This window comes from Microcaecilia unicolor, chromosome 1 (assembly GCF_901765095.1).
Source record: "Microcaecilia unicolor chromosome 1, aMicUni1.1, whole genome shotgun sequence".
Classification (NCBI taxonomy): Eukaryota; Metazoa; Chordata; class Amphibia; order Gymnophiona; family Siphonopidae; genus Microcaecilia; species Microcaecilia unicolor.
In genome coordinates this window covers 695,664,783-695,676,820 of record NC_044031.1, presented here as the reverse complement: position 1 = coordinate 695,676,820, position 12,038 = coordinate 695,664,783, and the positions used below count along the sequence as shown (strand labels likewise).

The 12,038-nt window shown below is 40.9% G+C and overlaps 1 protein-coding gene across 2 annotated transcripts in view; it reads right to left on the bottom strand.

The window, feature by feature from the left end:
• The window catches only part of OTUD7A (OTU deubiquitinase 7A), a 468,456-nt gene that overhangs the window by 131,716 nt on the left and 324,702 nt on the right, over positions 1-12,038 (bottom strand). For both annotated transcript variants that reach the window (XM_030188471.1, XM_030188476.1), the window contains exon 9: positions 3,124-3,236. In XM_030188471.1, the coding sequence (XP_030044331.1) occupies positions 3,124-3,236 (113 nt within the window). The remainder of the gene's footprint in view (positions 1-3,123; positions 3,237-12,038) is intronic.

The following is a 12,038-nucleotide window of genomic DNA, read 5'->3' as shown; positions in this document are numbered from 1 at the left end:
CATCATAGTACATAAAATCATCCATGGCGAGGCCCCAGCCTACATGTCAGACCTGATAGACCTACCACCCAGGAATGCTAAAAAATTATCTCACACATTCCTTAATCTTCATTTCCCCAACTGTAAAGGTCTAAAATACAAATTAATGCACGCATCAACCTTTTCCTATATGAACACGTAATTCTGGAATGCATTTCCACGCAACCTAAAAGCGACCTATGAACAGACCAACTTCCGTAAACTACTAAAGACCCATCTCTTCGACAAGATATACCACAAAGATCAAAACATGTGAAACTCCCACATATATCCAGAAATGTTAAGAATGCCTTCTGTTATATCACTATCATGTATTCCATTACCATGCAACCCCAAATCCTTCTGTAACACCAAATATCTATTCTCTTCTCATTTCTACTATCCATGATGTATTGTAAGCCACATTGAGCCTGCAAAGAGGTGGGAAAATGTGGGATACAAATGCAATAAATAAAATAAATAAAATAAATAAATAAATAAATATATATATATATATATATATATATATATATATATATATATATATATGTGTGTGTGTGTGTGTGTGTGTAATAAGAAAATATGAAACTCTCCTTGCTCATAAGCATCTCAATGCTAATTCAACCTTAAAAACTTAGGCTCGTTTAGATTCCTTTTGTCTAGATTTTCAAAATTAATAACTAAATATTTATACTCATAGTGTTTATTGAAAAATATTCTAAGGAGAAATGACTTATGTACTATTATTTCTAGTAAAGCCATTGTTAACCGGTTTTACTTTTTATTCTTTGTTCACTCTACTTTGTACAATTAAAATTCTCTCAATAAAAAGAAGAAAAAAAAAAGATGCCAGACAGTTTGCTTGAGTTCTTTATACAGCTGGCATACTAGTCCTATTTGAAGGAAATTAACAGATGAGTCAACTTTCTCGATGATGCCGTTCTTTTCAATTAGATTGATTCAATTAGATTTCTTTTAGATTGTAAGCTCTATTGAGCAGGGACTGTCTCTCTGTGTGTCAGGTGTTCAGCGCTGCGTGCGTCTGGTAGCACTATACAAATGTTAATAATAATAATAATAATTTACAATCTAGTATATGAAGGGCTTCCCTTGAGCATCTGAATGCTTCCGATAGGTGAGAAGTACTAATCCTTATTCAGGCAGAAGGGCATGACAACTTTAGGTAAAAATGAGGGATTAGCAAAATTAGCAAAATTCGCCCTTTCCTCTCTGAGCACACCACCCGAACTCTCATCCACTCTCTCATTACCTCTTGCCTTGACTACTGCAACCTACTCCTCACTGGCCTCCCACTTAGCCATCTATCCCCCCTTCAGTCCATTCAGAACTCTGCTGCACGTCTTATCTTCCGCCTAGATCGATCTACTCATATCACCTCTCTCCTCAAGTCACTTCACTGGCTTCCGATCAGGTACCGCATACAAGCTTCTCCTACTAACCTACAAATGCACTCGATCTGCAGCCTCTCCTTACCTCTCTACCCTCATCTCCCCTTACGTTCCTACCTGTAACCTCTGCTCTCAAGACAAATCCCTCCTTTCAGTACCCTTCTCCACCACCGCCAACTCCAGGCTCCGCCCTTTCTGCCTCGCCTCACCCCATGCTTGGAATAAACTCCCTGAGCCCATACGCCAGGCCCCCTCCCTGCCCATCTTCAAATCCTTGCTCAAAGCCCATCTCTTCAATGTCGCCTTTGGCACCTAACCACTATTCAAGAAATCTAGATTGCCCCAACTTGTCATTTCGTCCTTTAGATTGTAAGCTCCTTTGAGCAGGGACTGTCCTTTTTTGTTAAACTGTACAGCGCTGCGTAACCTTAGTAGCGCTATAGAAATGTCAAGTAGTAGTAGTAGATGACTTTGATGACAGAACCATTCTTTCCAAGATCCGTCTTCCGCAGCCTAGTGCAATCACTCGTACTCAGCCATCTGGACTATTGCAACTCACTATACGCAGGTTGCAAAGAACAAACACTTAGGAAACTTCAAACAGCTCAGAACACAGCAGCCAGACTCATCTTTGGGAAACCAAAATACGAAAGTGCAAAACCCCTACGAGAGAAGTTACACTGGCTGCCACTCAAGGAACGCATCACTTTTAAAGTATGCACACTAGTCCACAAAATCATTCACGGTGAAGCCCCAGCCTACATGTCTGACCTAATAGACCTACCACCCAGAAACGCTAAAAGATCATCCCGAACTTTCCTCAACCTCCACTTCCCTAATTGCAAAGGCATAAAATACAAAATGCTACACGCATCAACCTTCTCTTATATGAGTACGCAATTCTGGAACACACTACCACGAAACCTAAAAACGAACTATGAACTAACCGACTTCCGCAAACTATTAAAGACTCATCTCTTTGAAAAAGTCTATCGAAAAGATCAAAACACATGAAGTCCACACACACTGTTAACAATGCATCAATACATTCTCTGTACTATTACCCCCCGTAACTTAACACATTTAAACCTCAATTTTACAGGTAAAAAATATATTAAGCCAGAACGTTCTCCTGCTAATGTTCTGTTGCCCTATCAGTATCAGTTGTTCTTCTATTGTTAGTCGTTCTTCTCCACTGTTTTATTCCCTTAACGATACCTGGACCTTGTTTTAACTTAACTCCTCACAATGTAACCATAATTATGTTGTAACAAATTGTACTTCCATCATTACAATGTATTGTAAGCCACACTGAGCCCGCAAATAGGTGGGAAAATGTGGGATACAAATGCAATAAAATAAATAAATAAATATATGGCTCATATGTTTCCAATACTTGAAGTTTTATTACTTTATTTATTTAAGTGTATTTGCTATACCACCTTTCAAGACAGATATCATGGTAGTTTACCACACCTGCCCTGAGGCAAGCACATGTTACAAATGATATTAAAAAAAGATAAAATCATTTACCACACACGTATAAAAAAATACATAGAAAAAGGGAAGGAAGATTAATTGTACAAATCAGTTTGCTTCTATGAATACCACATAATATATGGGAGAAAATAAATACTGTCTTTCCTAACAGGGTTTACAAACAGTATAACATAACTAATGGCAAATGCAAACTTACCCTCCACCAGTTCCTCCATTTTTGCTGAAGTGTGTGCGTGGTTCACTCGAAGCTAACTTCAGTAGCTCATTCCATTCTCGTTCCCACTCTTCTTCAGTGTAAACTAACCCAGACTGCAGAGAAATAAGTAAGTAACTGATGGTACACTGCAGAGAATCCAGCTTTACACAATTAAGCAATGATTTCAGTATGAATATGGCCATGTATGAGACCAAGCTGCTTTCATGTCTTACTTCCTCTCCCCTCTCCCAGTCTCAGTGAAAATGCAATATTCACAATAATGAACTCCTCTGGTGCATTCAAGAGATGGATACAATAAACCATTTTCATTGTAAAAAGCAGACAAAAAATACACCAAAGACAATTCAGGATGAAAGAAAGCTTAAAAATAGCAGCAATTTCTATGCTTAAAACATGCAAACTTTAGCATTTTTATTGATCTGCTTTTAGTTAACAGCAACAGATCTTGCTGCAGTAAAGTATGAGGGGGCGTCAATAAATAAGTTGAATTTAAGTATGGTAGCGAGTCAGTAAAATTTACCATATTTATTAACAATCTATCATTGCTTTAGCTGAAAGACAGCAGCCATGAGAACACTTCAGAATTCGTGAATTTACTTCAAAAACCTTCAGATTCTCTCTTGCTTTCCCCTTCCAAATACCAATGTCATAATATAATAGAAACAGAAAACAAGACGTATATTTACTCAATAATACAGAGCAACACAGAATTCAGAGACTTCTTATATTTATAATTAATCATACAGCTATTGACCTTTAATTTCTTTTAAAATAAATCACCCCATGGCATATCAGTATTCACACAGCACTTTCTGACAATTCCAAAGTAATCCAACTTCATGAGAGCAGGGTTAGGCTAGTTTAAGGAAAATAAAACAGGTGACAAGCTGTGCAAAGCCTTGGGCCAGGGATACATGAGTGAGTCTCAACTTATTCTCTGCAGAATTTACCAGTGGTGTTATTTGCCTCGGAAAGCGTGAGACTGTGAATTATTTAAAAACATAGGTCTAGCCATTTTTCATCTCATGAGGTTTTGAGATGTGGAAAAATGTCTGAAAATCAAGCCACAAAGTATACCCAGAAGCCATGTGATCATGGCTTCTGTAAAACCTCAAATTTAGCAGGTTTAGTTCATCACATAAAAAATTCAAATAATGGAACAGAGGATAATCTGTTTCAAGTTTGGGTGCTTTCTTTGAAAGATCTGGATATTGTTATAACTGCTGAAAACAGAAAATTTTCAAGTGTGACTGAGGGGTGTGCTGCTTCCATGAAAGACTTGTGCTACGTAATAATTCTCAAAAACACACATAAAAAAATAAAGGGATCGATATTTAAAGGGTTTAACTGAGCAGGAGAGGCTCCTGTCTGGTTAAACTACACTATGCTAGCAACTCCTGAATATTCAGCAGCACTTAACCAGACAGTGATACTTAATACCCCTGCTAACCAGGTTAGGAGCAGTCTGGAGGCAGAGTTAGGGTACAACAGCAACTTAGCAAAGATATTCAGTTGGCTAACAGACCAAGTGAGAGCATAAAGGGAATGGGATTTTTACAATCAAAGCAGTTTACATGTTATATACAGGCACTTATTTTGTACCCTGGTTAAGTGACGTGCCTAAAGTTACAAGGACCTCAAGTGGGAAATGAACCCAGTTCCTCTGGTTTTCAGGCCACTGCACTAACCATTAGGCTACTCCCCCACTCAACAAAAAGGCGGTCCTAACTCTATGTGCCGAGTTAACCAGGCACTGGTTTAAATATTGGCCAGTGCCCAGTTAATTTCTAGGTCAGTGGGCATACCTGGATATTTAATGCCAGGAGCTGTGCATGTGGCGGCATTAAATATCTGGGGTTAAGTCAGCCTGTGGCTGGAAGTGGCTTAGTAGCCACTTATCCTCAAAGAATTTTATATACAAACTTTTCAGGCTTATTTTCGAAAGAGAAGGGCGCCCATCTTTCGACACAAATCGGGAGATGGGCGTCCTTCTATCAGGGTCGCCCAAATCAGTATAATCGAAAGCAGATTTTGGGCGTCCCCAACTGCTTCCCATCGCGGCATGTCGGAAGGTGTAGTGAAGGCGGGACTGGGGCGTGCCTAACAGATGGGCGTCCTCAATCGACAATGGAAAAAAGAAGGGCATCCCTGACGAACACTTGGCCGACTATACTTGGTCCTTTTTTTTTTTACGACCAAGCCACAAAAATGTGCCCTAAATGACCAGATGACCACCAGAGGGAATCGGGGATAACCTCCCCTGACTCCCCCAGTGGCCACTAACCACCTCCCACCCCGAAAAAAAACTTTAAAAACTTTCGTCTTTTTTTTTTTTTTTTTTAAGAGTATGGGTGAAGGACGTCCTTCGCTATGCCTCTGTCCCTGCAACGGCAGTTGAGGACATCCAAAATGTGGATGTTTCTGTGAGAAGGATGTCCATGCCTTTGCTATGCCTCTGACACTCCCTTTATTTATTTGGATTTTGGATCACAAGTAGCAGCAGTGGGATTTGAACTGGCCACCTCTGGATTGCAAGACCAGTGCTCTAACCACTAGGCCACTCCTCCACTAGGCCACTCCTCCACTCCACTCCCTTAAAATTTGGCCGTCCCTGTGGGGGGGGGGGGGCAGGATGCAGGTCCTTGGTGGGGGGGGGGGAGGTATGTTTGTGTCAGTGGAGGCATAATGAAGGCATGGACGCCCTTCTTTCAAAACTTTTGGACGTCCTCAACTGCCCCCCCCCCCCCCCACAGGGATGGCTAAATTTCAAGGGAGTGGAATGGAGTAGAGTGGAGGAGTGGCAGAGTGCTTAGAGCACTGGTCTTGCAATCCAGAGGTGGCCAGTTCAAATCCCACTGCTGCCACTTGTGATCTAAAATCCAAATAAATAAATAAAGGGGGTGTCAGAGGCATAGCAGGCATGGACGTCCTTCTCACAGAAACATGCACATTTTGGACGTCCTCAACTGCCATCACAGGAATGGAGGCATTGCGAAGGACGTCCTTTACCCATACGCTAAAAAAAAAGACAAAAGTTTTTAAAGTTGTTTTTTTTCGGGTTGGGAGGTGGTTAGTGACCACTGCATGCCTTTTTCCGTTCAGTTAGTGCATCAGTTAGTCCACTGCAGTGCCCCCTAGGGTGCCCGGTTGGTGTCCTGGCATGTCAGGGGGACCAGTGCACTACGAATGCTGGCTCCTCCCACGACCAAATGACTTGGATTTGGTCGTTTTTGAGATGGGCATCCTCGGTTTCCATTATTGCAGAAAACCTGGGACGACCATCTCTAAGGTCGACCCTCTCAACATTTATGTCGACCATCTCTAAATGTTGAGATTTGGGCGTCCCCGACCATATTATTGAAACGAAAGATGGATGTCCATCTTGTTTCTATAATACGGGTTTCCCCGCTCCTTTGCGGGGACGTCCTGCGAGGACGCCCTCAGGAAAACGTGGGCGCCCCATTCGTTTATGCCCCTCCACATCAAAGAAGAAAAGAAGTGTTTTCAGCAGCAGGCTGGCTAACCTACTGAACAGGGCTTTAAACTAGAATTGTTGGGGCAGGGTGATCAAAGTCTCCAGGTAAGTACAAGCCCTTAGGTAAGTGAAGAATTAAATAACCTCTACACAAATGGGAAAAAGGGGCAATATCTGAAAGCAGTATATACTAATGCCCGACGTATGGGAAATAAGATTTAAGATTTGAGGCTGTGATTGGAAGAGGCTGATTTGGATTTAGTGGGAATCACAGAGACAGGTTATAGTCTGTTCAGGAAAGACAGGGAAGAAAGAAAGGGAGGAAGAGTGGCATTATATGTTCAGCACTAGCTAAACTTCTGGACCTTCATGCTCCTTTAGTCTCTCAGTCTTCATCCCGCTGCTTGCGCTTCCCCTGGTTCTCACATTGGTTGTGACTCCTCAATTCTCACCTATGTCACGCTGAATGCCATTCCAACTGAAATGCACATCAGTTCATGCACTTATGTCCAGTAGTTCAATGCATGTATGGATAACGTTAGCTTCCAAACAGCAATAGTTCCTCCTCGCTTGTTTACTTTTGAATCAACTTAACTGTTGTTAACAACTTGTCCCGCTCATGAATGTAGATAACGTTATTCCTCAGATAATTACTCCTCTTAAACTGGTTGAGTTGCAATACGATTCCTGTTGCCGGATCCTGGTCAATCAAAGATTGTACACATACGATACTCCTCTGAACTGATCATCCACTTTCAATGCAATAAAACCTTCATAACACTTTCTCAAAGGTCATGCAGAATTGAAAGTTTAAGAGGAGTAATTATCTGAGGAACAAATTTGTGTCTGTGATTACTGGTCATGTTGATTTTCAGTTTATTGATCATTCTTTAATGTTATTTAGGTTTTATATGTGAAAATAGAATAGCATTTATATGATGCAATTTTCTCTGTCATAATAAATAAAAAATTATAACATCAATATTAGCAGTATGATATTATTCTTTTTCCCCCTGTTTAGTAATCATACATTATTCAAGGTATTAATGTATTGGATGTGAAGTTTGAGGTCCCGTGATAAATTATATATATAGTTAAGATTTAATGCCAAGAAGTGCAGAGTGATGCACTTGGGGTACAGAAATACAAAAGAGATGTACCAGATAGGAGGAGAGAGATTAGTAAGCTCGGTTCAGGAGAAGAACCTTAGGGTGATGGTGTCTGAAGATCTCAAGGTGACGAAACAGTGCAACAAGGCGGTGGCCGTGGCCAGAAGGATGCTAGGCTGCATAGAGAGGGGTATAACCAGCAGAAGAAAGGAGGTGTTGATGCCCCTGTACAAGTCATTGGTGAGGCCCCACATCTGCTCTTCTCCAGTCCTCTGGGACCACTCCTGACTCTAGAGAAGCACTGAAAGGGTAAGCCAGTGGAGCCGCTAGAACTTTCCTCAGTAATCTCAGATGTACACCATCTGGACCCATTGCTTTGTCCACCTTTAGTTTAGCCAGCTTCTCACGAACACAGTCCTCTGAAAATCGTTCAGGGACTAACAGAGTAAATGCCAGCAGATAAAGACCTGTACGGTCCATCCAGTCTGCCCAACAATATAAACTCAGTATATATGGCATGAAGTGTTACATCATATGTATACCTGTTCTATACCTGTTCTTGATTAATCCTTCCCAATTTTAGGGCATAGACCGTAGAAGTCTGCCTGGCACTGGCCTTGTTCTAAAATTTCTGAATTTGTTGTCAAAGCACCCAAAAACCTCCACCCCAGCCCATCCAAATCTACTTAGCCTGCATCAGGGCACAGACCGTAGAAGTTAGCCCAGCACCAATTATCCTACCTAATCTTCCCTAAGCTTGTTTGGATCTGATCCTTCTAAACAGGATTCCTTTGTGTTTGTCCCATGCATTTTTGAATTCCGTTACCGTTTTCATCTCCACCACCTCCCACAGGAGGGAATTCCAGGTATCTACCATCCTCTCAGTGAAAAAATACTTCCTAACATTATTCCTGAGTCTGTCCCCTTTCAATTCATGCCCTCTACTTCTACCACGTTCTCGTCTTTGGAAAAGGTCTGTTTGCAAATTAATACCTTTCAAATATTTGAACATCCCCTGTTTCTCCTTTCCTCCAGGGTATACATGTTTAGGTTTCTCTATGTACGTCTTGCTGCCTAAACCCCCTACCATTTTCATTGCTTTTCTACAAACCACTTCAAGTCTTTTTACATCCTTAGCAAAATAAGGCCTCCAAAACTGAACACAATACGCCAAGTGGGGCCTCACAAACAACCTGTACAGGGGCATCAACACCTCCTTTCTTCTGCTGGTTATACCCCTTTCTAGGAAGCCTAGCATCTTCTGTCTCACACAAATATATTAAACAGAATTGGTCCCAACATAGACCCTGAGGAACTCCACTACTCACCTTTCTTTCCTCTGAGTGGATTCCATTTACCACCACCCTCTGCTGCCTGTCAGTCAACCAGTTTCCAATCCAGTTCACCATTTTGGGTCCTAAGTTCAGCCCTCTCAGCTTATTCATGAGTCTTCTGTGAGGGACCATATCAAAGGCTTTGCTGAAATCCAAGTAGATTACATCTATCGTATGCCCTTCATCCAGTTCTTTGGTCACCCAGTCAAAGAAGTCAATCAGATTTGTTTGGCAGGATTTTCCTTTGGTAAAGCCATGTTGTCTCAGATCTGGTAACCCGTTTGCTTCTAGAAAGTCCACTATCCTTTCCTTTAGCAGCGATTACATTATTTTTCCTACTGCCGACTGTAGTTTCCCAGTTCTCCCTGTCTCCATGTTTGTAAAGAGGGACCACATCTGCTCATCTCCAATCCCTTGGTACCTCTCCCGTCTCTAAAGGTCTATTAAATAAATCCTTAAGACGTCCCACCAGAACTTCTCTGAGCTCCCTCAGTACCTTGGGATGTATCCCATCCAGCCCTATAGCTTTGTCCCCTTTAGAGTTTCAAGCGGTTTATAAATGCTTTCTTCCGTAAACAGCGCGATATCTACTCCATTCCCAGATATACCCTCTGCCACCAACCGCCGTCCTTCTTCAGGATTTTCTTCTGTGAACACCGAAGAGAAATATTTGTTTAGCATGTTTGCTTTATCCACATCACTCTCCACATAGCTATTCTCAATACCTTTCAGTCTTGTATTCCATTGTTATTTTTTCTCCTTTCCCTTGCAATTCCATTCCTATTTTTTTCCTAATAAAGGTCTTATCAACTCTTTAGCCATTTTTTCTTCTGCCCGCAATTTCACTAGTCATATTTCCTATAAGTATGAACTTAAGAACATAAGAATAGCCATACTGGGTCAGACTATGGTCCATCTAGCCCAGTATCCTGTTTCCAACGGTGGCCAATTCAGGTCACAAGTATCTGGCAGAAATCAAAATAGTAGCAACATTCCATGCTACTAATCCCAGGGCAAGTAGTCTATCTCAACAGCAGACTATGGACTTTTCCTCCAGGAACTTGTTCAAACCTTTTTTTAAACCCAGATATGCTAACCACTGTCACCACATCCTCTGGGAACGAGTTCCAATCCAGAGCTCAACTATTCGCTGAGTAAAAAAAAATGTTACCTCCTATTTATTTCCATATAATTTTATTGTGTGTCCCCCACTCTTTGTACTTTTTCAGAGTAAAAATCGATTCACTTCAACTTGTTCTATACCACTCAGGATTTTGTAGACCTCAATCATATCTCCCCTCAGCTGTCTTTTCCAACCTGAAGAGCCCTAACCTCTTTAGCCTTTCCTCATATGAGAGGAGTTCCATCCCCTTTATCATATTGGTCGCTCTTCTGTGAACCTTTGTTAATTCCAGTATGTCTTTTCTGAGATATGGAGACCAGAATTGAACGCAATACTCAAGCTGAGGTGATCTTATTTTGCATCTCTTTCCTAATAATTCCTAACACCCTGTTTGCATTTTTGGCTGCTAAAGCACTCTGGGCAGAACATTTCAGTGTGTTGTCTACAACCACACCTTTATCTTTTTCTTGGGTGCTGACCCCCAAGGTGGACCCTAGCATCAGGTAATTATCAATTCCACAGATTTAAAGGGGTCATATTTGGTGCATGATTTTTGTGGATCATAAACTTATACAAGGGTTTTATGTTTTGTGATGGACATAAGCATATACTTCAAGAATTTCCCATCAACATTTACACCCGCTAAGAGGCATGCATAGCTGTCAGCTAACTGCTCATCTGGGCCTGGAGGAGTAATTGAAGAGGAACTGTGCTTAATTCTATGGTGTTAAAAAATCACCTTAATCAGACAAATAAAAAACGCATTTTGGAGCTAGCGTCCTCAATTGACTCCTCTCAGATGTGCAGTTTAGCAAAATTCACATATGCGCCGCTACTTATACATCTAAGAAGCATGTGATCCTTTCCATAACAATGTGCTTATATTTAGGTGACTACTTTCCTTTATAAGATCCTAGCATAACTGATATATAAGTGCATATACTGTTAGATGTGATCACATATGTTAGCCATAGAGCTGGTGTAAATGCTCGCACCTATATGCTGAAGATAAATGCATAACTTTAAATATTCTATGTTAATGTGCTTAAGTGTGTGCCCAGTCCATGCTCCACACAGTCTGCTCACATGCAATACAATAGCTCTTAGATGAATCTTTGGCGCTTACATGCCACACATATGTGCATATACATTGGTATGCTAAACATTTACATGTGTATTTGCCTCCTCATTCTATAACAGGGCACCTAATTTTAGTTGTTATTTGTGCGTGTATTTTATAGAATAATAGCTCATGTGTGTAAGTGCAAGATGTGCACTCAGTGGTATTCTACATATCATTCATGCACTAGTCACAAAGGAGACAATTCTATAAAGGATGCTAAAGATTATGCACCAAAAATCTAAGCTAGTATTCTATAATGGCAAATTTACGTGCCAAATCAATTATAGTATACTAGCTTAAGTTGGCAGATACACACCCACATTTAGGTGCACCTAATTATGCCATGTCAATAGCACCCACTTACCACATGCTGTCACCACTGCAGGTAGTGCAGATGCACTTACTGCTAGCTTAAATAGGAATTGTTGAGTTCATCCATGGTATAATTGCTGTTAATGCACAGTAAGGTATTCTTCTCTGTGTTAACCACATGGGCAGATTCTGGAAGCACATCCAACATTTAACGCAGAAGCTATGTGGTTAGTGTGCAGTAATTTGAGCACTTACCATTGGTAACCTCAAAACTTTATCCCATTTTACTAAAAGGGCCCCTCAGTCTTTCATTCTGTGGTTTCACATTTAAGGTACACCACAAATCTAAGATTAAAATCTAGGCAGCTTGCAGATGTTAAATAACTATGGGAATCATATCAACAGGGAAGCATAACCT